The sequence below is a fragment of the Mus pahari genome, chromosome 22 (genome assembly GCF_900095145.1).
Source record: "Mus pahari chromosome 22, PAHARI_EIJ_v1.1, whole genome shotgun sequence".
Lineage (NCBI taxonomy): Eukaryota > Metazoa > Chordata > Mammalia > Rodentia > Muridae > Mus > Mus pahari.
This window is the reverse complement of record NC_034611.1, coordinates 7,321,036-7,348,590: the sequence shown is the minus strand read 5'-3', so window position 1 is coordinate 7,348,590 and position 27,555 is coordinate 7,321,036. Positions and strand designations below refer to the sequence as shown.

Below are 27,555 nucleotides of genomic sequence, written 5' to 3'. Positions count from 1 at the left end.
ATAAAAAACTCAAGCTAACCTCCAAAAAAACCAAACAACTCAATCAAAAATGGGGTATAGAGCTAAACAGAATTCACAACAGGGGAAACTTTTTCTTGAAAACTATTTCTTACCTATATACTATGTAGCTTCTGGAGAAAATTACCTGATAATAATACCGTGAAAAAATGTACATTTTATAGAGTGTCTGGACAATGCAGAATCCCATTAGCTTTTTTTTTTTCCAGCAGATTTTGGATGGGGCAAATTATCCTTAAATTATTATTATTAATTATTATTATTATTATTTAATCCTTAAATTAATTATTATTATTATTATTATTATTATTATTATTATTATTATTATTTGGTTTTTCGAGACAGGGTTTCTCTGTGTAGCCCTGGCTGTTCTGGAACTCACTATGTAGACCAGGCTGGCCTGGAACCCAGAAGTCCGCCTGCCTCTGCCTCCCGAGTGCTGGGATTAAAGGCGTGCGCCACCACGCCCGGCTCTAATCCTTAAATTATAAACATTCTTAGTATGTTCCGTTTCTTGGCCTTGCCCATCAGTCCAGCCTCCATTATCCACTAAATAACTTGTGCATAATTTGATGGTTGAAATACTTTTATGTAAATTGTTGCACACTTTTAGGAATACCAAGAAAAGCAGCCATGATGGCTACAAAGGTTCCATCGTTTATGCCTTTGTGTTGTGTTGGTAGTAAAACATTGTACAGAGCATCAGCGTCAGGTAACCTGTTTATGTGCATAGCAGCAAAACCACGCCATGCAGGAACAGATCCTCAAGATCGGGATGACCATTGCTTCTTTACCAGTTTCATTTTAGCCTCATACTATAGTTAAGATTTATTAAGAAATTTTAATTAGAATTTAATTAAAAATTTTCCCACTTCCCGATGGCAAAGTTCTGTTCTCTTACACTTTTTCTGAAGTCACCCAGTTCAAGCTCCAGTCATATAATTCTTTCCCAGCATCTTCTTACTAAGAAACTTGGGTTGCCATTAGTGTGTGTTCTTGATGCATCCATACATCAGTGCAGTAGTAGTTCATCTAAATTGTTTAACTACAGTATTGCTCCTAATAGTCTTTGGCAAAAGGTCATTACTGGGGAAAAGGTTGTTGGTTAATATATACTTTATTGTAGTTACTGTTACCTAAGATAAATTTCAGAAGTTGTAATCATAATTGGTACTAAGTTACTGTTAGGAGGGAATCCTTGACATTTGTATCCAGCTTCAGTTCTTCCCCATTCATTCAAGAGAACATTGCCCAGCGTTTACTTGTGGGCTATCCCTACCTGTGTTCATTTACCCTGTGTTTGTCCTTGTATCTTAAAATAGTTGCTTTCTGTTTCCATGGAGTATATTGAAGATTGAATGCTTTGAACTTGGGATCTTTTCTGCCTACCTCTGTCCTGAGTAGGGAGTAAGTGGGATGGCAAGGATTTGCCATTTATAGCTGTTGAAAACACTTACCTCTTAGGTAAACATCTTTGATGTTGTTCAAATTTGACTCTTGAATTTTAACCATGTTTGGAGATTTCTGTTAGCATGTCTTCCTAGATTCAACTTAATGTATGTGAACTAAACTTTTTCAAACCAGACAGCTTGCTGGGATTTGTGTTTTTAGGGTTCCATATCTCCAGGCCTTGTGGCATTAGTAACTAGTAGCCCCTTCTTGTCCCATATTTTGTTACTGAATTTGATACGATTTTAGAAGAAAAATATTTTTTTCTAGAACCTAGAAACATTACAGTTTCTGTCCAGTGTGGTGATGCATACCTTTAATCTCAGCACTCTGGCTGGAGAGATAGGTGGGTATCTTAGAGTGGAAAGCCAGCCTGATATACATAGTAATTTCAGGTTAGTCAGGACTACGTAGAAGGATCCTTTCTTAAAAACAAGAACAATAACAAAACTACTTTTGGTGAAGAAAGTAATTTTTTTAAGAAGTTATAAATAATATACACTGAACACACAGGCCTTGCAGCTGCTGTGGGTTCATGAGAGCAAGAGCTGGCTCATTCCCGGAACTCAGCATTTCCCAGCAGCCCTTCCCATCTTCCAGCTCCTAGATTCTTTCCCTCCTTTTCCATGATGCTCCCGAGTTCTGGGTGTGTGAACATAGATGACCTTTTTGGGTCCACACACTTACAGTCACATATTCTTTTCAGCACAGACCAGTTGTGGACATGTTAGCAACAGTCCCTGCAGAAAGAGAAGCGCCTCTGACTAAAGTGCATAGCCACACAGATCTGTGTGTATGAGTGTACTTATTTAGCAGGCAGTTTGACAGCATATCTGTTTAGCACAATAACCATAGTATGTTCCCTCCTAGGGCCTTTGACTTTCTTTAGCCATGGCCTCTTGACCAGCTTTACAATACATTGGTTCACTCTTTTCAACTGGCCTCAGATCCAAGCAGAAAGTGGTTGGTTATCCCTTTCTAACAGTCATGCTACCAATTGCCATAGTGGGCATATCTTCCCTATCACGGCCTGGTGCTGGGTAGGACCATTGATGGCCACCATGCTGCTAGTGGTCTGTATAACATCTAAGCTAATTACAAAGTGGAATTTTTTAGAAAAAGGAATTTGGATAGCTTGAATAGCTGGGCTGTTATGCTCTCAGAGACATAAATGGAGTGTTCCTGCCCACAGCAACACTCCAAAACCGGGTCTGTCCTGGAAGGCAAGCTGGGGCTGGAAGGGATAAGAAAGCGAGAAAGAACGGGGCTAGGACAAAAGATTCTGATCAAAGCCCAATGTTTAATGAATTACTGAGTTTATATAGCATGGGGAAAAAACCCTTCCCCCCCAGCCCCAGTCTTGGGGCCTTAGTTCAGCTGGTAGGCAGAACTTCAGGAAGATGACTGGAGAATCTGGGAGCAGAGTCTGCCCTGAAAGGCGATTGTTTTGAAGAGCAAAGGCAGGTGCAAACAGTAGAGCCAGCTTGACAGACCAGGAGATACCACTGCAGGTGGCCCAGTGCTAGTGGCTGCAGAGGTCTGGACCAGCCTGCTTCGAGGCTGGAAGGAGGCTACTATAAATTATTAACTGAAAATCTCAGAGCTAGGCATGGCTATACCCAGGAGTTAGTGCTCATGAAGGCTCTGGTGGTTTCTCAGAAAGCACAGTTACTGTCTTTTTCCTTGATTGCCAACCACAACTAGGTGGCAACAAACACACCATCGCTGGGGACACCGTATGTTTGGCTTGCAGAGCATAGAGAAGCCAGTCTTGACTGATTAGGAAGCTTACTCTCCTGTGTAGCTTATATATGATCCATTTATGGGAATCTTCCAAGTTAGACAATTAGAGCAATAGATAAGGCATGATTAGTTCTCTGAGTTCAGAGGAGGAGTGACTGTAGAGGGGGAAACTCCTGTGTGTTGTTGACCCTGTGGGTTCTTACCCTGTCAGGAGAGTTGGACAGAGACATTGTGTCTCAGAACAAGGCTTGCTTTTAAACTTAAGCACAAGGGAGGCAGCCTGTGGGCAAACTCTTAAACCGATGCTAAGCCCAGGGAAAGGATACATAGCTTTTTAGCATCTGCAGGGTCCTGCACTGCTGTTCTCATCGCATTAGAGATGAGTTAGGTTACCCATGGGCTCTCCTGCTCAGGACACTTTTCTTTTTGGTTGTTTTTTTGGGGGTTTGGGGGAGCCTTACCATCTAGCCTTGGTTAGCCTGGATCACTCTGTAGAACAGGCTGCCTGGTTGAACTTGCCTCTGCTTCCAAGTACTAGGTTCAAATGCTGGGTGAGTACTGCCACTCCTAGCCTTCATCACGATTGGATTTTCCAGCAGTGTCTCATTACCTCTCAAGTCTATAGCCTGCATGTGATTTTTACTATTTGAATAAGGCAAATGTTATCCTATGCTTATTTTATGCACATATGTGCCCTTACTATCTGGGAAATCCTTGTTTAGGACAAGCTCAGGGACTCAGTTTTAGGCTATCAAAAAAAAAAAAAAAACCCCGATTATAATATTATTCTTTATTAATATAATAACTATAATACTTTTATTTTTGGAGACAGGGTTTCTCTGGCCTTGAACTCAGACATCTGCCTGCTTCTGCCTCTGAGTGCTAGGATTAAAGAGGTGTGCCCCGACTTACAATTAATTTCAAATAATTTTTTTAGAGAAAAAGATTTTAAAGATTTAAGCTTTTTATTTCCTTTTGTTCTTTGATTGTGTGACTGTGAATTGTGGTAGTGACTTCCGATCTCATTTGTTACTACTTTTTTTTTTTTAGTTATCATATAATTGTGTAGAATATTTCATTGTGAAGTTGCCATCCATGCATATAAAGTACTTTGACCATATTTCTTTTTCTGTACATTAACCTGCATTATAGCCTATTCTGGGAAGTTGAAGAGGAAGAGACAGGTGGTATTCATGTGTGTGCTTCAGTATGAAGTTCACAATATGATAATTGAGATTGAAAACTAAACGTGGACTAAGACCTTGTCTCAATACTTAGCTAAAACCACTACAATGTCATTGTGCTCACTGAAGACCTTTTTTTTTCTTCAGAATCTACAAAATGGCAGATAGCTTGGATGAATTTATTGAAGAGCAAAAAGCGAAACTGGCTAAAGACAAAGCAGAATTGGAAAGTGATCCACCTTACATGGAGATGAAGGCAAGATTAGCAATTGTCTTGCAGTGTGTTTCATGAAATTGGATTTAGTGGTGTACCCCTTTAATGGCAGCATTTGGGAGGCAGAGGCCTTTGGGTTGCTGTAGTTTGAGGCCAGCCTAATCTATATAGCAAGAGTTCTATGCTAGCCAGAGCTACATAATGACACACTACCTCAAAAGCAGATAAACAAAACCAGTTACGTGCCCCGGAAACTCAACTAACAATGATAAAAACCCACCTGAACATGCTTCATTGACACTGTTTCTGAGGATTACACCAGTGAGGATTTTGGATTTTTGTTTCATATTTGGGTTTGATTGGGACACCATTGTTCTGTTTCTGAGACTGACTCTAGATATCAGGTGAGAGATTTTGAGTGTATTTTTTGGGTGGGATTTTTTTTTTTTATCTCACAATATTCTGTTTTGTTAGTGTTCTAATACTTGATTAACAAGCTGAATAGAAGACAGGTTAAACCTCAAGATTTTTTATGAGAAAAATAGTATTGAATGAATAATAAATGTTATGAATACATATTAGTAAATTTACAAGGGTAATTTATTCTGTGCTATTTGCTTTTTAGAACAAGACGTTATAGTTGTTTCTGAAAAGCAATGTCTGGAAAGTTTTCTTAAGTTGTTTTTATTTTGACATAAGAGTTGCTGTATTTAGCAGATCTGAGATTGTGCTAGGAGCCATGCTGGGCACTGATGTAGACAGACGCCTCTCTCATGGGCTCAGCACGTGTTAACAAGATGGCCTGTGCCATGGGTTCTGTGTCATGAGCTTATCTGTATATAATGGCATGCTTTAAGTCACTTCTGACTTACCTGTTTCCCACTGTCTCATTTGGTTTAGCATCTGTTCCACACAGATGACCAAATTAAGATGATACTCATGACATAATAACTGTACATTTTATTATATAAGTTAATATTATAGTACTCATATGGGTAGGGTACAGCTTTAAAAGGTTATATTTCAGTGCAGCATTTGAAGTAAGTGTCTCTTATTATAATTTTTCATGCAACTAAACTGAGGCATTGGGAAGCTGAATAATGAGACTGATATGCTGAGCTGGTAGACTAGCCTTTGATTCCTGACACTAAGTGCGTGTCCTTTTAAGCACTGGCCATGGTTGTCTTCCTTCAAAACAGTCTACTTTGTAAAAGGAGTTAAAGCAAGGGCTTTGTGTATAGCATTGTCTCTAGTCAGAACATCTTTATGAAGTAGGGGTATTTTGTTTGTTTTGTTCTGGAGATCAAGAAAATGAGACCAGAGGAATGAAATGATTTGTTCAAGTAGACAAAGGGATGGATTTAAATTGCTATCCTCATCTAGTGGCAGGGCATGCTCACAGTTACTTGATATGGAGGGTGAGTGTGCATGTTTGAGTATATTACTGTACAGCTTTATTCAATCTTTATATACCAGTTCAAGAGTCACTGCTTGTTGAGGTCTTGTGGTCCCCCCCCGCCCCCCCCAGCATCTCTGGGTCTTTAAATCTTGCCCTGTCTTGTCTTTATAGCCCCTCCCTATACGTGCATGTATCTGAGTGTCTGTTGTATATGTTCATATGGGTGGGTGTGTCCACACATGCATGTGCTTGAGTGTGTATGGAAGGAAGCCTGATGTCCACAGTAGATATCTTCCTTGATTGCTGCCACCTTCCTTTTGAGATGGAAGCCTTTCACTCAACCTGGAGTTTGTAGAATTTGCTGTGCTACCTGGCTGATGAACTTCAGGATCTGTCTGTCTCTGGTCTCTCAGAGCTGCTGGGCCTGGCTTTTACATGGGTGTTGGGAATACAAGCTCAGGTCCTCAGCTTTGCACAGAGGGCACTTCACTGACTGAGCCGTCTCCTCATCCCCACTCCTTACGTATCATGCATATGTAAATATTACAGGTGAGTACAACATTATGTAACTAAGAACTACATTTGTTTTGTGTCTCCAGCCCACCCCCTAGCCTCCTGGCCCAATAGCAGAAGTTTCCCAATTTTGTTTTTCACTCTTAGTTTCTAGTGTCTGGCCCAATGTGCTTAATAGTGACTCATTTTTAAGAGGATGAATTAGGTATCAGAACAGTTATTATAGTATGTAAGTAATTTTGGTTGATTTCTCAAACTTTAAACTTTAATCTCTGTGCTGTGTAATTTTTTCTAATTTAGTATGTCAAATAAGTTAAATTGTATATTTTGTGGAGTTCTTCCCTTTGATTTGTCAATATCATGTCTTTTCCAGGGAAAGGCATCAGAGAAACTCTCTGAAAACAGTAAAATATTAATCTCTATGGCTAAGGAGAACATACCACCAAACAGCCAACAGCAGCCCAAGGGATCCTTAGGTATGCTACTTATGTGTGGGGCTAACTTTAAGATAGCCTTTCTTTGCAGGGCATTGTGAAAGAGGTTTGTTTCTTCAGGAAAAAAGATTTCTTTGGAGCTTCATTTTTGAGTCTTACATATGGCAATGGGGTTTGTGTATGAAATGTAACTCAGAGAACTTTACCTATTTCATTGATGTTGCCTAATTGTAATGGGTGGAAATGATATTAGAAACTGTGTATGATGTAACTAAAAATTAATAAATAAATGTAATAAAATTTTTAAGTGTGTTTATGTATACATGAGAGAGCCTGCATTGTTTTAAATTCAAAGAAGGGTCTAGCAAGATGGCTCAGCTGGTAAAGATGCTTGCCACCAAGCCTCAGGACCTGAGTTTGCTCCCCAGGACCCATATGGTGGTGTGCACGTACATATACAAGTAAATTTGTTTACTAAGACAGAGCAAGGAAATTAAAGTATATGAAAAGTTATTTTGTTAGGGACCATTTTTTGTGTGTATGTGTGCCATATATGTGTAGAGGCCAGAGGTCATCTTTGGATTGTAGTTCCTCAGAGGAGGTCTACTTTTTGAGACAGAGACATTCACTGGAAGCTGAGTTTGACTATACTTGCTGGCCATCCGCCAAATTGGGTTCCACTTGTTTCTTCTTAGATTTCAAGCGTGTACCACCATACCCAGTTTTCTACATAGACCTTAGGGATTGAGCTCAGCGCCTCTTTCTTACATGGCAAGCTCTTTTACCTATTAAGCTATCTCCCCAGCCCAAGGACGATCCTCTTGTTGATGAACGTATTGGACCTATAAAGTTAATAGTGCAGCCATACTGATTTTTAAAATTATGTCTTAGTATGAAGTATTTGGAAACCTTTTTTAAAAGTACATATTAGCTTGTTGATACATTTTTACCTTAAAACACATAATATTGTCAATAATATATATCTGGTGACTGAAACATTTTCACAAAAAGTAAGTCAAATATGATGATCTTTTTGATTCAGTCATTGTTTTCATGGGACTAATTCATGACCACAGGCATATTCTTTGTTACTGCTTGGTTTTACTGTGTCCCTGGGTAAGAAGGGGGGCTAGCTGAGAGACGGAAGTTAATGGGCTTTGCATGTCTTTATTAGAAAAAACAACTCAGAGTGCTTGTCCTACTGTCAGTATCAGATATAAAGGTAACTCCATTTTGATTCTTGCAAATTATTAGTTAATATGCAACTTTAGAGAAATGAGATGTTATCTTTTAGTAAAATTTCTTAATCTTTAAACTCATTAGTTTCTTTAATTAAGTTGGATAATACTAGGGGTTGGAGAGGTGGTGCAGCAGCTAAGAGCACTTACTGCTTTCCCCAGCACTCACACAGCAGCTTACAGCTGCCTGTCTGTGATTCCTGTTTCAGGGGAGCTGATACCCTCTTCTGACATCCACAGGGACCAGGCACACATGTGGTGAATAGACATGCAGGCGAAATATTCATATAATAAAGATAAAGATGTAAAAATGAAATAATTTTTTTCATTTGAAATTTATATGAATTCAAGTTAATTCTAAGGAATAATTTAAAAATTTAACAGTAGATTCTTTTAGATACTAAGTTACTAAATTTAGGCAAAATCACCGAAATTCTGGGATTACAGTTTGGCTTTGGGTTGCCATGCCTTTGTGATGTGGCATGTTTGTTTTAAGGTTATTTCCTTATGGTATGGGCATTTGTCTCCCAGGGTGGCTATGAGTAGTAATTGAGTATGTATGAAGAGACAGTTGACTTGTAGTTGGGCCATAAATAATAATGCTCCCTCATGTTTGACATCTTCTGCAAGGGAGTTATTCTGTGACCTGTATATGTGAATGATAGTCTAAAGTTTAATATGGAACAGCCTTTGTCTGACCTAGAATCAGAGTGACCTTAAGTTCTGACCTAGGCTGTTCTTTTGTTCAGGAATTTCACAGATAACTGTATCCACTTATAGGACCCCCCCCCACCTTTTTAATACAAATAGCATAAATCTGATTTGAAAATCTGTACTCAAATCCTATTTTCTGCTGCTTCTTGTTTCTACCCCAATTTCTGTTATGACCGTTTTACTTCCTAGTGGATGCTTCTGTGTAGCTATCATGGGCTTTCAAGTTTTCTGGTTCTTGCCACCTTACTAGCAAGCTGCTTCCTCATCCTCGATTCCTTTTCTCCTTGCTTGTCACATCAGATAACTAGGGAGGACCAGTTGATTTTCATAGAATAGAATTCCTAGTGTCAAGCAAGTTCTTGTTTCTCTAAGCTCACTAGCATGCTTGTCTGCAGGCTTCCATTCACTGAGATTGTTTTGCTAACCTCCTGATGTTTTCTTTGTGCAATCCTTTTATGTCTCTGCATACTTCTTGATATCTTTTCAAGAAATTAATCTGATACACTGGTCTGTATTTCCTTCAACTAGCTTCTCATCTCCTTGTGTAGCTTTAGCTGGGCTGCTGTGGCCAGTTCTCTGTGCATTGTGTTCTGCTGGAAGGCACAATGCTTGGCACTTGTTTGTTGGAAAAGATATTTTGAATGAATGAATGTTCTCATTCCAAAAATAAAGTCAGTTTTCTTGGGAGTATAGAGTTTAATTTTCATGGGGACCTCTTAAAAATTTTCAACTAAAATAACTATATTTGAAGCACTTAGTTAGGGATACTCTTGCTGTTATGAAACACAATGACCAACTTGGGGAGGAATGGGTTTATTCAGCTTACAGGTCCTGAATCACAGTCTATTGAGGTAAGCCAAGGTAGGAATTCAAACAGATCAGAACATGGAGGCAGGAGCTGATGCAGAGGCTGTGGAGGAGTGCTGCTTACTAGCTTGCTCAGCCTCCTGTCTTGTAAAACTCAGAACCACCAGCCCAGGTGTTGACCCACTTACAATGGGCTATGTCCTTCTCCATTAATTAAGAAAATGCTTTAGGGCTAGACAGCTGGCTCAGCAATTAAAAGCACTGACTGGTCTTCAGAGGACCCAGGTTCAATTCCCAGCACCTCATGGCAGTTCACAACTGTAACTCTTAAGATCTGACACTCTAACACAGACATACATTCAGGCAAAACATCAATACAGATAAAATAAAAATAAATTATTAAAAATAAAAGAGAGAGAATGATCTCCAGGCTTGCTTATAGCCTGATCTTATGGAGGCATTTTTTTTTTGTTTGTTTGTTTGTTTGTTTTATCGAGACAGGGTTTCTCCATATAGCTCTGGCTGTCCTGGAACTCACTCTGTAGACCAGGCTGGCCTCGAACTCAGAAATCCGCCTGCCTCTGCCTCCCAAGTGCTAGAATTAAAGGCGTGTGCCACCACGCCCGGCTGGCATTTTTTCTTTTAATCGATGTTCCTTTCTATCGGATGAGTTTACTTTGTGTCAAGTTGACATAAAACTAGACAGCACAAAGTTATTTTATTTTATAGCTTCAAACTGGAGTACTTGGATAATTAAAGTAAGTTAAATATGGGGCTGGGGAGATGGCTCTGTGGGCACAGACCTTGCCATGCAGTGTGAGGACCTGATTTGGGACTCAAAAAGCCCAGGTGAAGTTGGCATGATAGCTCACATCTGTAATGTCAGGGCTCCTAGGGTGACATAGCTGGCTGGGACACGATGCTTGGAAGCTTGCTGGACACCCGTTTGCTATTCGTGGTGGTGTACAGTGAAGAGAATCTGTCTCAAACAGTGCCTCACCTATGTAGGGTAATCTTATATTCTCATCTAATACAGGTCAATTTAGAAATGATGTATCAAATTCAAGTCTGTGACAACATAGTTAAATATAGTAGTAATGATCAGTAATACATAAACCGCAAATACTCATTTTCACCAGTGAAAAGTATTGATGGTTTAAAGTGTAACGAAATACTAAGCAGCACTAAGTTTAAGGTTTTTAAAAATTAATTTCTCTATGGTAATGATGTATACCAATATCTATCATAGATAATGTTAACTTCTGTTTCCCATCCCATGAAAGGATTTAAAGTAGTATCATAATGTCTTCTGAAATCAACTACCTAGATTTGAGCTAGATAAACTTTAATGTTCAGGAGGCAAGTTTGCCACGAGAGTGTCAATCCTCCATAAGGGTCTGGGGATATAATTCACTGATGGAGCTCTTGTCACACATTTACAGAGACCTGAGTTCTACCTCTAATAATACACACACTCACACACATACACACTCACACACATTCACACTCTCTCTCTCACACACACACACACACACACACACTCCCATACACTCACTCCCCCCACTCACACATTCACTCTCACACACATTCTCACACATTCTCTCGCACACACATACACACACTCTCACACATCCCCCCCCCTCTCTTTTCCCTTTGCTTCTCTCTCTCCTCCCTTTCTCCCTCTCCGTCCCATTCACAAAGCCAAAAAGAAGAGCCGGGAAGATGTGGTGGTATACCATTTTGGGAGGCAGAAGCAGGAGGTTAGAAAGTTTTACCTAACATAGGTTTAGGTTCAGAATTTCCCAGGATACTCTCTTTTCTTCCCAGCTGACTACATTTTTTTGGGGAAACTACTGCCTCCTAACATTTGATAATTCTTAAGAGTGATTTAGACAACGCACGCCTTTAATCCCAGCACTCGGGAGGCAGAGGCAGGTGGATTTCTGAGTTCGAGGCCAGCCTGGTCTACAGAGTGAATTCCAGGACAGCCACGGTTACACAGAGAAACCCTGTCGTGAAAAACCAAAATAAATAAATAAATAAATAAGAGAAACCCTGTCTCGAAAAACCAAAATAAATAAATAAAATAAAAAAAAAAATAAAAACAACTATATTTGCAGGTAACTTGATTATTTCTTTTCTTTTTCTTTCTTTTTTTGTGTGTAGAAAAATTTGAGGGGTCTACAAACATTGCTAGAACAATAAATGCATTTGTCAAGTTTAGAGACTATAAGACAAAAAGTACAAAAATGAATTGTATTTCAGTAATGATATGAAATAAGTAAATGACCTTATTCAGAAAACCATCAAACAGCAAAATATTTAAGACTTACACAAAAGAGACTGTAAATTTCACAGCTTACTGAAATTAAAGATTCTTTTTGTTTGTTTGTTTGTTTTTTGAGATTCTTAAAGTAAGTAGAAAGCCATGGATTTAGCTGGAGCAGAGAAAAGATGTGCATAATTTATTGGAAAGTACTTAATGAGAAGGTAAAACAATATTCAAATTACTTAAAAAATTTTTTTGAGATAGTTTCAAGTGTCTTAAGAATTCACTTGACCTTCTGACCTCTCTGCCTTTACCCGTGAAGTGCTGGGATTATAGGCATACACCTATGGCTCAAATTTTGATGATTTGTTTTGTTTTTATAAGGAAGAAAACATTTTTATTCCTACTGTTTCAGTTTTAAATTTGAGTGTAATAGTTACTAAATAGTTACTAGTTTTCCTTTTATTTGGATTTTGGAACCAGTATTTTACTCTGTAGCCCAGGCTAGTGTAGAACTCATTGAGTAGCCTGAAATGTCTTTAAACTAGTGACATACTATAAAAATGTGTAGGTATATGGATGTGTGGCTGCTTCTGGACTGTCTGTAGCAACTGACTATGATTTGCCTCATGCTCTAGCAGAAGCCTGGTTTTGCCCGCTGCAGATATTTTCTGTCATTATATGATGTTTGGAATTCTGAGGACTTTACAGAGGATATATAAATGCTAGGTCCATAAGAGTGGTTGTTGGTCATTTAGGGTGACTGGTTGCAGTTTGTTAATACCTATGCTCAAAGGAGAAACAAAAGGAAAGAAATTAGTTTCAGGGACCTCTCTCCCCTCTGTTCTTGTCTTTCTTTTATTGAGTATTAGGAGTTGAAATGGAGCTGGGCACGATGTTGCATGCCTGAAACACAAATGCTTGGGAGAGAGGTAGGAGAATCAAGAAGTCAAGTTCTCAGTGGTGGCACACGCCTTTAATCACAGCACTTGGGGGGCAAAGGCAGGCGGATTTCTGTGTTTGAGGGCAGCCTAGACTACAGAGTTCCAGGACAGCTTGGGCTATATAGAGAAACCCTGTCTCAAAAACAAAACTAACCAACCAACCAACCAACCAACCAAAAGGAGTTGAAATGGGAGCAGGGGTGTGGGAAAAAGAAGATCCCACAAAGTAGGAAAGACTAGCTCCACCAGACACATGCAGCAGTCCAGTTTCTGCTTCTGGAGCCATCACAGCTGACCAGTCTCACTCTGACTTTCGTTGTTTGTGATTATAATTGGGCTTTCTTGTAATCCATATGGACTCACTGAGGTTGACATAGAGCCCTACCCTTGTAGTTATTATTCTGGGGGTTACTACACCCCTTCTTGTCTTTAAATATCTGCTAGGGGTATTTACTCCATCTCAGACCATATTGTTCCCAGATATAAGACATGGAGCCGGGCGTTGGTGGCGCACGCCTTTAATCCCAGCACTTGGGAGGCAGAGGCAGGTGGATTTCTGAGTTCGAGGCCAGCCTGGTCTACGGAATGAGTTCCAGGACAAGCCAGGGCTACACAGAGAAACCCTGTCTCGAAAAACCAAAAAAAAAAAAAAGAAAAAGAAAAAAAGAAAAAGACATAATAGAAACCTTTAGATTTATAGTAAGCTTAAATCAGTCGGCTGATATCAGTCATCTCTGGTATTTTGTTGGCTTCCCAGTGGTGATCCCTGAGATATGTGTTGTGACTGGGCCGCTCCTACTCCATCAGGCCAGCCTTCATGGCCGTGTGCTCATAATCCATGCTACCCTATGGTGACCTCCTTTCTTCCCTTCTCTCTCTTCTTCATGGTTCCTACCATAGACCACAAGCCCAGGAACCTTTGCACTGTTCCTCCTCTTCTGTCCAGCCCAGGCTGTAGGCATCTTTATTAACCACTCAGGCATAGCTTGGGTGGCAAACATCATTTGGTGTACATGATCTTCTCATCTTGGGCAACCAGGTCTTGGGGACCATTATTAGGCATCTGAATAGATAGCAGCAGCAGGCCACCCTGCTTTCACCTGTGTGCAGCAGCATGCCTAGTCTATGTGTGCTCTGGGGATTGAGCTCAGAGCTTCATGCAGGCAAGGCATAGTATACCAGCTAAGCTCCCGCTCTAGTCTGTAGGTTTGCTGTTTTTAAGTTACCTTGTTATTTTGTGCATTTATAACTGACAATAGGAGCTATTAAAATTTTGATTAAATTTTGTGAAGGACACAACTGTAATTTTCACATAATTTTTTTAAAAATTCATTGTTCTTTAGTATACAAAGTAATGATTTTTATTATGAAATCTTTATATATGTATGTTTGTCATTATACTTTGTATTTATTTGCTTTCCCACACTATTGCCCTTCCCTGTGCTCTCTTAACCTCATGCTGAACACATTAAAAAAACAAAACATTGTATTTCTTTATGACATGGGGGTGGCAGTCCTGTGGTGGTGGAGGTCAGTTCCCTCAGTTCATTGTGTGGAGGTGAGCTGAGGCTGTCAGGTGGGCAGCAAGTGCCTTTCCCCAGAGCCATCTCACTGCCCCTAAGTACAGCTTTTCTTGTTTTTAAACTATGTTTATTATTGCATGCATGTATGAAATGTGGGTTCGAGAACCTAGGCACATGTGTGAAGATGAGGGGACAGTTTTCAAGAGATGAAATTCTCCTTCTCATGGGAGCCAAGAATGGAAATCAGGGTGCCAGGCATTCTGGGAAGGGTTTCACATGCCAAGCCAAGTATCTATTTGGTGCTTTCATTACTTCTTTTGAGAATTCTCTTTTCAGTTTATTAGCCCATTTACTGATTGGGTGATTTGCTTGTTTGGCAGGTTTTAAGGTTCTGTGTTGTTCCATTATCCTAGATAGTAATCCTTTGGCCAAGGTTTTTTCCTTCGGTAGGCTGTCTTCACTTGGTGATTGCCACCTTTCCTGTGCAGGAGTGAGGTGTTTCCATTTCATATAATTTGCCAGTTCTTGAATTATTTCCTGAGCAGTTGGTGAAAACTGTTGCCTGTGCTATATCTTTATCTCAGTTAGGGATTTATTGCTGGCTCCTTCTGTCTTTACCTGTGTCTCGCTTGTTCTCTCTTCAAGTTGTCTCTGTAATCTCTTCTGGGAAGACTGCCACCTCTTCTCTTTGTCCTTGCTTTCTGTAACTGTCCCAGTAAAACTGCCTCCTCCTCTCTCCCTCTGCACTGCTCTCTTAAAGCGCTTCCCTTTCCTCTCTTCCCGTGAGAGTTGGGCAGGTCCTATTCTGTTAAGTCTTTCTCTGATTCATCACTGTTTCTAGCACTCAGCCATCACTTTTAAACATTGATGCCTCTATCTACAAACTAACATTACCTTTACTGTTTGGGATTATAGGTGTGTACTAAAGGCATCTTTATTCCAGCCAGAGGGATTAAAGGTGTGTGCTAAGGCTGAGCCACACTACAACTAACAGGCGTTTTCAGTAAATAACACAGTCCCGGGGTTCACAGTGTGATCAAATATCCTGCAACAATCCTTGACTGATTTCAACATGGCTGACTGATTTTAACAAATTTCAAAATAATTTTATGGAAAATTGGGAAAGATTATCCAAAAGAGAAAGTACATGTTTTGTCATTTAAAAAGAATTCAAGAAAACAGGTAGAATAATTTCGTATTGCTCTAAAATTTAGGTAATGGCAAAATGGAGGGAGTGTAAAGATTCAGATTAGCAACAGGAGGTTATTGATGCTGGCAGCATTTATGTATTTCTGGTGGCATACTTATTTGGTTTACTCGCTGCAGACGAGTGCTGACTTGTGATCTTGCATCGAGTTCAGCGAGTCTCTGCAGTAGCACTGCAGCTGAGACTGACAGTGTAGTGCTCACGTCTTCATAAGCCACCTGTCAGTGCAGAGCCTTGTAATTACTTCCTGTACGCGACCTTGCTTGTTACTTGTTACATAGCACTTTCTCACGGACGCATATTGTGAAAGGAAGTAAGCACTTTCTAGGAATTTGTTTCATATAGTGTTTATTGTGAGTGCTTTCTTAGGCAAATTAAAAGAATGACTGTGTGCTTTAGGTTTAAATATATTTTTATCCCACAATTTCTACAGAAGTCTAATACTTCTTGACTGTTGGTCCTGAAACATAATGTTAACTGTCAGTGTCACTGTTGCTTATTTGAAATGACATCACTTTAAGTGACCTTAAAAATGACACTAGTATTTTTCTTGCTCCTAGAATCATCAGGAACAGCAACCACGTAAGCCTCACTGTGTCTTAGCTCAGGGTTAGAGGCCGCTGCTACTACTTTATAGAGATGAATATTTACATTGTTTTGTACAGTCAGTTTTATTCATTTAAATTTTACTTTATTATGATCATTTGTATGACCTGTGGGAATGTGGGATGCAGGAACTATAGAAGGCTTGGATGTCAGACAACTTACTGGAGTTGGTTCTTTCCTTCTGTGAGTTCCAGAGATTGAACTCATGTCACCAGGCCCTTTTGGTTTTTAATGACCCACAATATAAGGTTTTAGTACTAGATAACAAAATAACTAGATGGTATTTTATGTTGGTTAAGCCTAAAATTTATGTATATGTATATATTAATATATTTATTCTTTGAGACTAGGTCTCACTGTGTAGCTCCTCCTGCTATATAACTTGCTATATAGACCAGGCTGGCCTCAAACTTAGTGATCCACTGCCTCTGCCCCTTGAATACTGCAAGTAAAGTAAAGGGGTGTACTACCCTTCCCAGTTTCTTTTTTTTCTTTTTTTTTTGGTTTTTTGAGACAGGGTTTCTCTGTGTAGCCCTGGCTGTCCTGGAACTCACTTTGTAGACCAGGCTGGCCTCGATCTCAGAAATCTGCCTGCCTCTGCCTCCCAAGTACTGGGATTAAAGGCGTGCGCCCTTCCCAGTTTCTAATAGGTTTATGAATAACACAGGAAGTAGTCTATATGATTGCTTGCTAAGACAATGTTACAAGTAGTATTTGAATTAGCAGTGGAAACCTAATAGTCTTTCCTTTTTTTGCATACTGGGGATTGTATCAGGCTTTGTGCCCATTAGGCCAGTGCTTTCTGTTCCTGAGTTACATGCTTAAACTTCTTTACTTCTGAGACAGGGTCTCATAAAGTTGCCCAGACTGGACTCTGGTTCATTCTAGTACAGTTAAGCCTTAAACTTACAGTTTTCAGTCTGCTTCAGCTTTGGAGTAGTTGGTTTGTAAAGATGAAATGCTCTTAAAGTTGAACTTAATAGGGTCAGTAATTTATAAATGATCATGTTTCAACTGTTCCCTCCAGTTCTTCCAGAGAGGCCACAGATAGAATTAAAAATTATAGTAAGACACACAGAGAGAATGACTTCCAGGAAGCAGCAGGCTGCCTATTTCTAGCTTGGGAAAGCTGGTCCCAGAGGAAGGCACCACTGTTGAGCACTGTTGTCATGCTCTCCTTGACCTCACAGAGCATCCATTGTGACCTGTGTCACAGACATGACGCTCTGCTTATCAGTTACTGTTCTCTCTGTAGTTGAACTGCTAAGTACCAGGAGGGGATGACTTTAATTAAACTAAAACTAAATGAAGCAAATTAATTACATTTCTTGCTTTAATTTTGCTGTCTTCTGGGCTGGTGATGTAGCTCAGTCGGTCGACTGCTTGCCTAGAATGCATATCTGCCCGTTTAGTACCCTCAGCACCATTTAAACTGGGTCATCTTAGCATTTGGGAGATGGAGGGAGGAGAATCCCAAGTTCAAGTCCAGTTTTGGCTACACAAGATTCAGTCCAGTCTCAAAATAATAGCAGCAACAATAAAAACAAAGAAAAAGATGAAAAAACAAGATGCTAAATGATAATTTAAATGGGAAAATAATATACACTTGTACATATCCTTACATGTGCAATAATAACCTAAAATTATTTTAATGTAGGTACATTAAAAAACTCTGAAGGAGACAAAAGAAATACAATGTTCTGGGCAAGGAAACAGGATGGCTTGGGTTCACAAGTGGGAATAATATTCACCACTACATCTGTGTATCACCCACTGAAGCATTCAAAATAGGAAACCTGATTCTAGTCCTTATATGCTTTATTATAGGAGGGAGAACTTCATTGATATTGATTTGAAAAGGAATCTGCCACTTAAGCTGTTTTCTTTTTTAGGAATTGAATATGGCTTAAGTTTACCACTTGGAGAAGATTATGAACAGAAGAAACATAAATTAAAAGAAGAATTGAGGCAAGATTATAGACGATATCTTACTCAGGTAAGTTGTTCTGTTAGTGAGTTGTATTTTGTCTATTTAAATTTATTCCTACAATTTACTTTTAAGAAATGTTGATCTTGGGTAATATCTGGCCAACTAGTAAAAAATTCTTGGTGGAAAAATGTGAAAACATGTGTTGTGGAATAATAGACTCTTCCTGGAGCAACAAGGCCCTGGGTTTAGTCTCTAGCACAGGAGGGTGTTTTACTAGGGAAATGGATTTTAATATTAAAGGAGATTAACAGCTATTTAACAGTGGTTGTTTCTGTAAATCTTTGTCTAAAGAAGCATATCCACTCTTCCCCACAATGTATTAAAATGACCTGAAGGGTTTTAGATAGTAATTATTTTTTCTTTTGATAAGTGTATAAATTTTCTGTTAACAGTTTTATTAACTATTACATTGTCTTTTTTTTTTTTTTTTTTTTTTTTTTAATCACTGTGACAAAGTATCGGAGAAAAACAGTGTGAGAGAAGAGACTTTAGAGTGCAGTCTGGGTCAGCTGTGGGCCTGTGGCAGGGGCATGCTACAGAACAAAATAATATCAAGGCCAGCAGCAGGGGTCTGGGTAAGAAACAGCCCCCTTGCTCCAGCAAGACTGGACTAACCAGTTCCCAACACCTTCCAACATACTGCCAGTAGCTGGAGGTCAGCCTTCGGCAGGAGCCTTTTGGGACATGTCATAGTCAGATCTTAACAGCTCTAACAGCTTTGCTTTATAATTTAATGGTTTTATTTAGGAGAACCCCTTTGCAATTATCAAATTATCTATTAATAGGCTTATGAGTTTTACAATGTAGTTTCCTTTATAAGTTATAAAAATACGTTAAGCAATCATGATTCTGGCCATTCACAATACTCTTGGCTTTTCCATTGCTTTATAAATACTTGTTTCAAATTGTCTTTGACTGACTTGTAATTGGAAAGAACAGACTTTACTGAATACATGTTATCATCAATGGTTTGTTTCTCTTGACTTTAGGGCATTACACAAGCAAAAAGAAAGGTAGGGTTGCCTGCATAATGTTCTCTTTTAGTTTGTTTTTAAAAAGGTATAATAGCGCATCATTTGCACTTACGTGATTCAAATCAAGTAGAAAGATGGCTTCTTTTGTGTTTCGAGGCTTTTGAGTGGCACCTTTCTGTGTCTGTGTTTGCCAAGATGACAGTCCACACATTACAGTTGTCTATTGATATAGTCATGACTTTGATTTACGCTTTGCATTTGTTTTCATTGCTTTCTTTATAAATGTCCTGGAACTGTTGTCTGCTTGCTTTTTAGCTTGTCTATTTTTGTTCCACAATTTATCCTGGTGATAATATAGTCAAGATAATTTAAAATGTTTCGAACTGTCTATTGTCATGATTTGGATTACTTGATATTTTTGTACTGAGGCAAGCTGATCACATTTGTTAATTTATGTGAGAAAACAGCACCAGTTAATAGTTTTACAAGCTATTTAAAAATAATGTCATACATTTGATCACTCAACTAATGTTTAAAAACCACCAGTAGTTAAATATAATATAGATCATGTCTTCAAGGGGTTTAGGATTTAGCTGTGGATATATTTCATCAAGATCAGAAAATGTTCACTATAGCAAGATGTCCTGATAAAGCATTACAGAACAGGTAGAATTTGAATATTCAAAAGGCAAAATAGAAAAAGCATTTTAAATGGAGAATATAGGCTGAAGAAATTGTGTACTGTAGGCTTTGGTTCATTTGAACGAGACATTTACCAGCCTGACTAGCTGGATGGCAGCCTTCTCATAGAGGATGGAGAAAGAGTGGTGTAGATAGAGGGGACTGTGATGCTGAAAGGCCGTCCATGTGATAGGCTGTGGCGAATGTTCAGGAGGGGTAACTGTTGTAGGACAGCTACTTATACTTGTTAGAGACTCATTAACTTAAAGTCTACAGCCTCACTGAACTTGTACTAATTTTCAGTCTGTTGTTTATGATGCTTTCCAGAACGATCCTATGGCTAACTAAATATTTGTCTCCTTACTAACTTTTGAGTAAAAATTCTAATTCCTTAGCGTGCCACACCTTTCCTGCTCTAGCTTGACTTCCTAGGCCTATACCTCACACCTTCCCTGCTCTACCCAACTCTTACTCATACGTGTACGAGTAGACAAAGAGGGGTGGGGGACTGGGCATGTCTTGTCACAGCAGCTTGTGAGACTGTGCACTGTCCGCCTTCCAGAGCTGAAAGGTGGAAGAATGAAAGGCAGATGGAGGAGTCAGACAGAAGGGCTAGCCAAAGGTGTACCATGGCTAGCCAGCCTTTCTCAAAAACAGCTGGTATTCCCAATATCAGATAAAAAACAATCTGAGGGATAGAGATGTAGCTGTGTAGTACAGCACTTGCCTTGCATGCTTACGGCCCGAAGTTGTATCCCTAATACCACAAAAAGGAGAAATGGTCTGGTCAGTGCTGACTGAACACTGTGTGTTTCTTTAACAGCTTTCCAGCAGGCTTGAGATGATCACTGTGTTGGCAGTCCCACAGTGGTGATTATGGTCAAGTCAGGCTGGATGGATAGTCATGTGAGCAGGCATGAAAAGAAATTCTTTTTAAAAAGGAAAGTGCAAGTCATCAAGGGAGCACAAATCTTTACATTACCCCAAAGAAGTTGTTTTTATGATGGGTTATTAAGAGTATAGCTGTAAAGTAGTGGTATTTTCTTAGAACCTTTGGATGGTGTCTGAGGAGGTAGTAGTTAAAAACCAAAAAAGTACCTGGGTGTGGAGAGGAAGCTCTGGTTTCTCTGGTTCTTGAGGGTAGATAATGATTTCCAAGTCTTTCTTGGGTCTCTTGTACTTTCAGACTGATAAATTGTGTGAATACTAATAATAAAAAAGTGGCACAGGACTGTAATCCCAGTACTCAGGAGGTGGAGGTTGAGGATCAGGAACTCAAAGCCATCCTGGGATGCATTGCAATGTTGAGGCTAGCTTAAGCTACTTGAAACCTTGCAAAAAAACCAATAAAAACAAAAGAAGTGGGTGAGGGAAGGAAAGAACAAAACAGAGAACACTGAGCATGGATGTACACATTTGTAAGGTTAGTACTAGAAGAACAGTGGCAGGAGGATTTCTGTAAGTATGAGGTCAGCCTGAAGTACCGAGGGAAACTGTCTCAAAAACAAAACACAGCCTGCAGTGGTGGTGCACACTTTTAATCCCAGCACTCAGGAGGGGGAGTGTGAGGCTACCTGGAATACAGAGCAGGATTCAGGACAGCCAGGGCTACACAGAGAAACCCTGTCTTAACAGACAAGCAAACAAGCAAGCAAGCAAACAAACAAAACAGTGCAAAAGATCAATTTAACCATTGCTAGGAAGAACCAGCCACTAAAGAACAAATACCATGTGTTTTGTTTTATGTTTTGTTTTTGTTTTTTTCCTTCTAGTTTTAGAATAAGGATTCTTGATGTTCTCATTGAACAGACTGAACAGTTTTTAAATTGAACCAGTAAATTAATTTCACTTGTTTATAGTGAATCTTAAACTTTCTATTTGGCAGTTTACTTGGTGTTTTCACTATGAAATAGTACTCATCTGCTGTGTTAAAAACATCATAGAACATGTCCAAAAAGCAACTCATGAGCACCATTTCCATTCTTTGGCTACAGAAGCTACACTTTCCATAGCTTGCTCTTTTTATTTTAGTAATTTATTTTGATTATAGCAGTTATGACCTGATGGATCCCAAATGTATGATATAGTATTTACTAATTCAAGTTCTTATGGTCAGATATGGTGGCACATTAATCGGGGTTGGAGAAGGGGTCAGGAAGGCAGAGGGCTGGGGGCAGGGTGTAGTGGGTAGAGGGTAGGGAGCAGGACGTGGGGGGGGGTAGGGGGTAGGGAGCAGGGGCAGGGGCTTTTCTTTGAAATGATTAGATGTATAGGGTACTTGGGCATGGTAGTGAACCAAGGTAGGATCCAATCAGTCTTTGTTAGTTTCTTTTAACAGAGAAGCTTATTAGAGAGTCCCATACTAGCTTTCAAATTAGGTTTTGTAACTTTAGATTTATTAGGACTTCATTCATTAGTGGCTTGATTTATTATATACAGTCCATTTGCTTTCCATAGACAGTCTGTTATCAAACATTCCATGCTTTTAATATAATGCTACCTAAGCAGATAGTACATTATATTGCTGTTATTTGTTTTGTTATTGAAGGATCAGAGGGAACATAAGCTTATTATTGTTTTCTTGACGTTTAAACTAGTAACAGGAAAACATTAAATGGTCAATAATTGTTTAATGATTTCATTCATGCAGGAAATTAGATAGGCCAACATATACTGATTTAGCTTTTATGATATAGTATTATAGACGATATTACCCATTTTAGAGGTGAAAAAAAAACGAAGCTAAGTGACTTATTTAGCATTTTTTCCCTAAGTAGTCAAAAGATTTTTTTAATTTGCTTTATTTAAAATCTTCAAAGAGACTTTATATTTTATATCCTCTTTGATCCCTACTCTAACTTTGTGTGTAGGACAGGTACCATTCTCACTTCACGGAAGAATGTGTATCAGAGAAATTAACTGACTCGGTCAGTGTTGTGTGACTCCTGTGTGTGGATGTTAGTTGTAGAAGCTTGAGTTCTAGGTCTTTGGATGCCCAGACTGATGCTCAGTAATGTTCACTAATGAGTGCTTAGTGGACATGAATGGAGGGCACACAAGCAACAGCATTCGAGGTCTAATTTTGGGATTCTGTGCATACATTTATATTTAGATAACTACAACAAACATCAAAACAGAACGCTACAGGCATTCATAAAGATACTGGTGAAGAAGTTAAAAGAATGAAGAATGTATACTTAGAGGAATATAAATTGGGAAAACCAACCCTTTCCATGATTAATCACCTTGATTCAAGAGATATGTATGTGTTGCAAATCTAAGTTAAAGCTTGAATCTCTTTTTCAGGGAGTTGATTTGAAGAATTGTTTTTGTAGTCATTTTTGTGTGCTTTGTAGACTAGTCTCTGAATCCATCTCCATTCCATCCTGCTGTGCATTATGGAGCGGGTTAGAATATAGAATGTAAAGAAGTTTTGAAACCTAGAAAATCAATGAGCTAATGTATATTTTAATGTGCATATATACAGAAAAATTTCCTATCTACTGGTGAAACAGACCCATCTACTCTGGGAGTTTCTCTTCCTATTGATGAGCGGTTATCTGCCAAGGTAGGTGGATAGGAGTAAGAGTTTCCTGAGGCTACAAAATCATGCAAAAATATACCTTTAATTACATCATTTGTCCCTACTTGAGTATAATCTTTTAAAAAGTCTATGGAATTTCTAGTTGAGTCATTGAAAACTTATTTTAAACATTAATGATAGATAGTGACATTAGAGATAGGTTTCTTTAATGTGTTCTTTTCTGTATTTCCTTTACTTAAGTATTGTTTATTATTTTAACATTGATACCTGAGCCACAAAGTCTGTGTGATACAGTTATCAGTGACGTGGGTGGCTGTGAAAGGGTAGTATTGCTGGGCCAGCTGTGTTTCTATCACTCCACTGTTGCAAACCCTGATTGTCTCAGAAATGGTAGCAACATTAAATAGTATGTAAGACACAATGAACAGTTACTAAGTTTCAAAAAGCAGACCTAATTTGTACTCTTTTCGATTGTGTTGTTTCAGTACCATTGAAAACATTAGGATTTAAGAAAATGTCTTAATGTAATATATTTGAATAGAGCAGTTCTATTACAATATTTTAAATTGTGTGTGTAATTTTTATTACTTTGTGTTTAATAGCCCTCTGTAACTTGGGGAATAAGATAGTACTAAGAATCTTGGTGGTCGGATGATTACGGAGGGATATGCTACTGATAATCACTGGGACAAAAGAATTAAGATGGCTTATCACTGGGGTAGCTCTAGTCTGTGAGTGACTTCTTGTGTTAACGAATCAGACAGCAAATATTCATGTATGTTTGCATATGGCAGCAGAGGCTTAGAGAGAGAGCTACAGGTTAGTTCCCTGTCTATGCCCTTCAATGACTTCTTGTCCTTAAAATCATTAGGAGAGCTAAGAGTTCTGATGTGTATGATTCTGCTTTCATAGAAAGGCTCCCCTCTTCCCTGAAGTTAACATTGCTTTTCAATTTTTTTGTAAAGGAAAGATTGAAACTTGAACGCAACCGAGAATACAATCAATTTCTCAGGGGTAAGGCAGAATCCACAGAAAAAGTCAGACAGGTAGAAAAGAATATTGAGGTATGTTTTACTTTTATAAAGTGATTTTTAATATCACCTTTATGAACGGGCTGCCGGCAGGCGGGTGGTGGTGGTGGTGGTGGTGGTGGTCATGTTGGCTCCACCCTCCTTGACTTTGTTTTTGTTTTAACTGGTTTTTAAAGTTTGAGTTTCTAGACTACTTTTTTCATGTAATAGAATAACTGAAGGATGGAATTCTTTTTACACTTTTATTTTTTAAATCATTTAAAAAAATATATATAATTTTCTCTCTTCCCATCTCCTCCCTTCAACTCTTCCCATGTTGTTCCCTATTCCCTTTCAATTATATAGCCTCCTTTTCTTTAATTGTTATTGTTACAAATATATGGTGCATAAATATGTAAATATAAACCTGTGGAGTCCATTTAATGTTGCTTGTATATATATGATTTAAGGGCTGACCACTTGGTGTTGGTATTGAGTTAGGGGTTCATTCTTATGGAAGAGTATCTCTCTCCTCACCTGTCATTAGTTGTGTGTACACCACTCTAGCCTCTAACTTACAGAGATCCACCTGCCTCAGCCTTGACTAAAGGCAGTGCCACTATACTTGGCTGACATAACACACATACATATAATATATATGTAATTTTAGGTAAATATAATGATTTCCTATGGCTTTTTTAAAAAGATTCATTCATTTTTCTCTTTAATGGCTTTTTTTGATAAAACATCAAAGTTGAGATATATATTAATATATTTTAAGGATAGTTATTTGAGTTCTATGTAATAAAGACTTTAATTAAATTTTATATGATAATGTCTCATTAAGCTTTTTTTCTTTTTTTAATTCAACAGCCTAAGAGTCAAAGAAATAAAAACCCTGTTAGTCAAGGTAAATCTGGTCTACCTTCACAAATACAGACTTCATATACACATTCAGAGGGACCCTCATACGAAGAGCTTCTAAGACGGCAAGAGGAGGGCCTGTACCGACAGCTAGATGGTGAAACTGAGTTAAGGAACAGAAGACTGCTTAAACAGACAAATGAAAGAATAGGCATTTCTGGTGCAGAACATCAGAGCCTTTCCAGCAAGGCTGGTATTCCAGAGAGAAGAGCTCGCAGGTTTAATGAGGAGCGCATGCTTGACAGACAGTTTTGTAGAGCTGACCGGGATCCTGACGTAAGTGAAGACATGGACGAGAGGTTTAGATTTGAAAGTGATTTTGATAGAAGACTTTTGAGAGTATATACAAATGACAGGTATTTACATCTTCATTTTTTATTCTCTTTATTTACTTAATATTGGTATTTTATAGTTACAATAGGGAAAAGGAGTTTTATTTGATTTACCGTATTTAATTTAGTTATACTGTTTTGTGAAACACCATTTTATGTGTCATTGAAGGGGGGAGATAAAGAAAATACTCGAAATGGGGACCTTGGTAAAGCTAGAAAGTGGAAAGTGTATCCCCTTAATCTAAAAGTGAATGGAAACATTCTTATAGAGGGGATTTCTTCTCTCAGCTCTAACTAAGTAGGAGAGTAAAAAAACAAAAACAAAAACAAAAACAAAAAACCAAAATCTTGCATGTGAATTTGAATTCTTGAGCAGCAATGGATTCAGATGCACAGTCTGGATTCCTGTTGCCTGCCAGTGGCTTCCAAAGGCATCCCCAGGTACGAGCTCAGGTTGTTTCGGATCCTAGCTTCCTAGATGACTGACAGGGGTAACGCCCACTTCTCTACGCAGTAAGTTAAAACTAGGTTGATAGGCATCCTAACTTGAGATGTTAAAATGTGTGTGAAAGGGGCCATTGTAACATAGATGAAATGCAGTTGTGCCTTTACTGTTTGTACATATTATCTTTATCTATATATTTTAAATGGACTTTTATGTAATTGAAATGACATTAACTTTTCAGTCAGATTTTCCAGTGATTTTCCAGTGTTTTTCACTTCCTTTAACTATTCTGTGATGCTGTTTGGAACTTCTTAAGTATAGGTTGTTGTTTTTATTTACCATATTACATAACTTGATATATGTTTTCCTAACTATTAGCTATAGAAATACTACAGAGCCTACACTTGTCATTGACCTGCTAACTTGAAAGATTACTTGTAAATTTTGGGACCTGTTTTGTTTAATAGTCTGAATATTTAATTTTTTAGTATTTTAGAAAATATCAGGGATTGTGTTATACTGTAAGTATTTTGATTACTAATAACAATACAAAGCTAACATCTGTCTTTATTCTGTATCTTAGTTTAGATAATTTAAATTCAAATTTGATATCAAGAATTAGAAATGTGGATTGTGTACTCTAGTTTCTTTGAGCTGAATCTAATTGTACTTCAGGAAATGCTCCAAATCCTTTAATAATATCTTATATTTAAAGTTTATTAAAAGACCTCTGAGTTTTCAGTTTGGGAGCCACAAGTACTCCTGGAATCTTGATGGTGTCTTCTCTGTACCTGAGAATTTTGTAGAACTTTTATTTCCTTTTTATGATATGTACCTCCAGAATATAATGAAAACATAACTTTAAGTTTGGAATTTTATGAGACTTATGACAATTGATGCCTTGCTTTTCACATATGAAAACATGAAAACAAATCAACGTATTCTATTCTAATCATTTGAGGACTGCATCATAACCTCATGTATCTCATAAATGGAACAACCTTTCTCTATCAACTTCCTTAAATTGTACTGAGATTACTTAAGGTTGAGTTCTTATGATCTCAATTCTGAACACTATTTCTTCAAACTGGAAGGCTACATTTTGTTAATATATCAGCTGCCATATCTCCATATGTTTGGCTGTTTCTCATGTTTCTTGATAATACAGGTTATATATCCACCTCATCTCATTGAAAAAAAGAATTCACATTAGCCACTCCATAGGTTATATTAAATGGCTGTAGTTATTAGTAAGTGAAATAACCCTATTTATTTTCTGAGCTTTCCTTATTCCTGCATTTTTTTTTTTTTTTTTTTTTTTTTTCCGAGACAGGGTTTCTCTGTATAGCCCTGGCTGTCTTGGAGCTCACTCTGTAGACCAGGCTGGCCTCGA

General features: G+C 38.3%; 1 protein-coding gene across 9 annotated transcripts in view; it reads left to right on the top strand.

Moving 5' to 3' along the window:
- Cspp1 (centrosome and spindle pole associated protein 1) overlaps nt 1–27,555 on the top strand; it is an 88,943-nt gene that overhangs the window by 7,232 nt on the left and 54,156 nt on the right. For 6 of the 9 annotated variants that reach the window (XM_029533240.1, XM_029533236.1, XM_029533234.1 and 3 more), the window contains exons 2-8: nt 4,542–4,650; nt 6,894–6,996; nt 18,155–18,258; nt 19,242–19,265; nt 23,395–23,475; nt 24,417–24,515; nt 25,335–25,741. In XM_029533240.1, the coding sequence (XP_029389100.1) occupies nt 4,542–4,650; nt 6,894–6,996; nt 18,155–18,258; nt 19,242–19,265; nt 23,395–23,475; nt 24,417–24,515; nt 25,335–25,741 (927 nt within the window). Of the gene's footprint in view, nt 1–4,541; nt 4,651–5,889; nt 6,027–6,893; nt 6,997–18,154; nt 18,259–19,241; nt 19,266–23,394; nt 23,476–24,416; nt 24,516–25,334; nt 25,742–27,555 lie in introns of those variants that run through there. The other 3 variants (XM_029533239.1, XM_021222071.2, XM_021222073.2) reach the window with 2 other exon arrangements.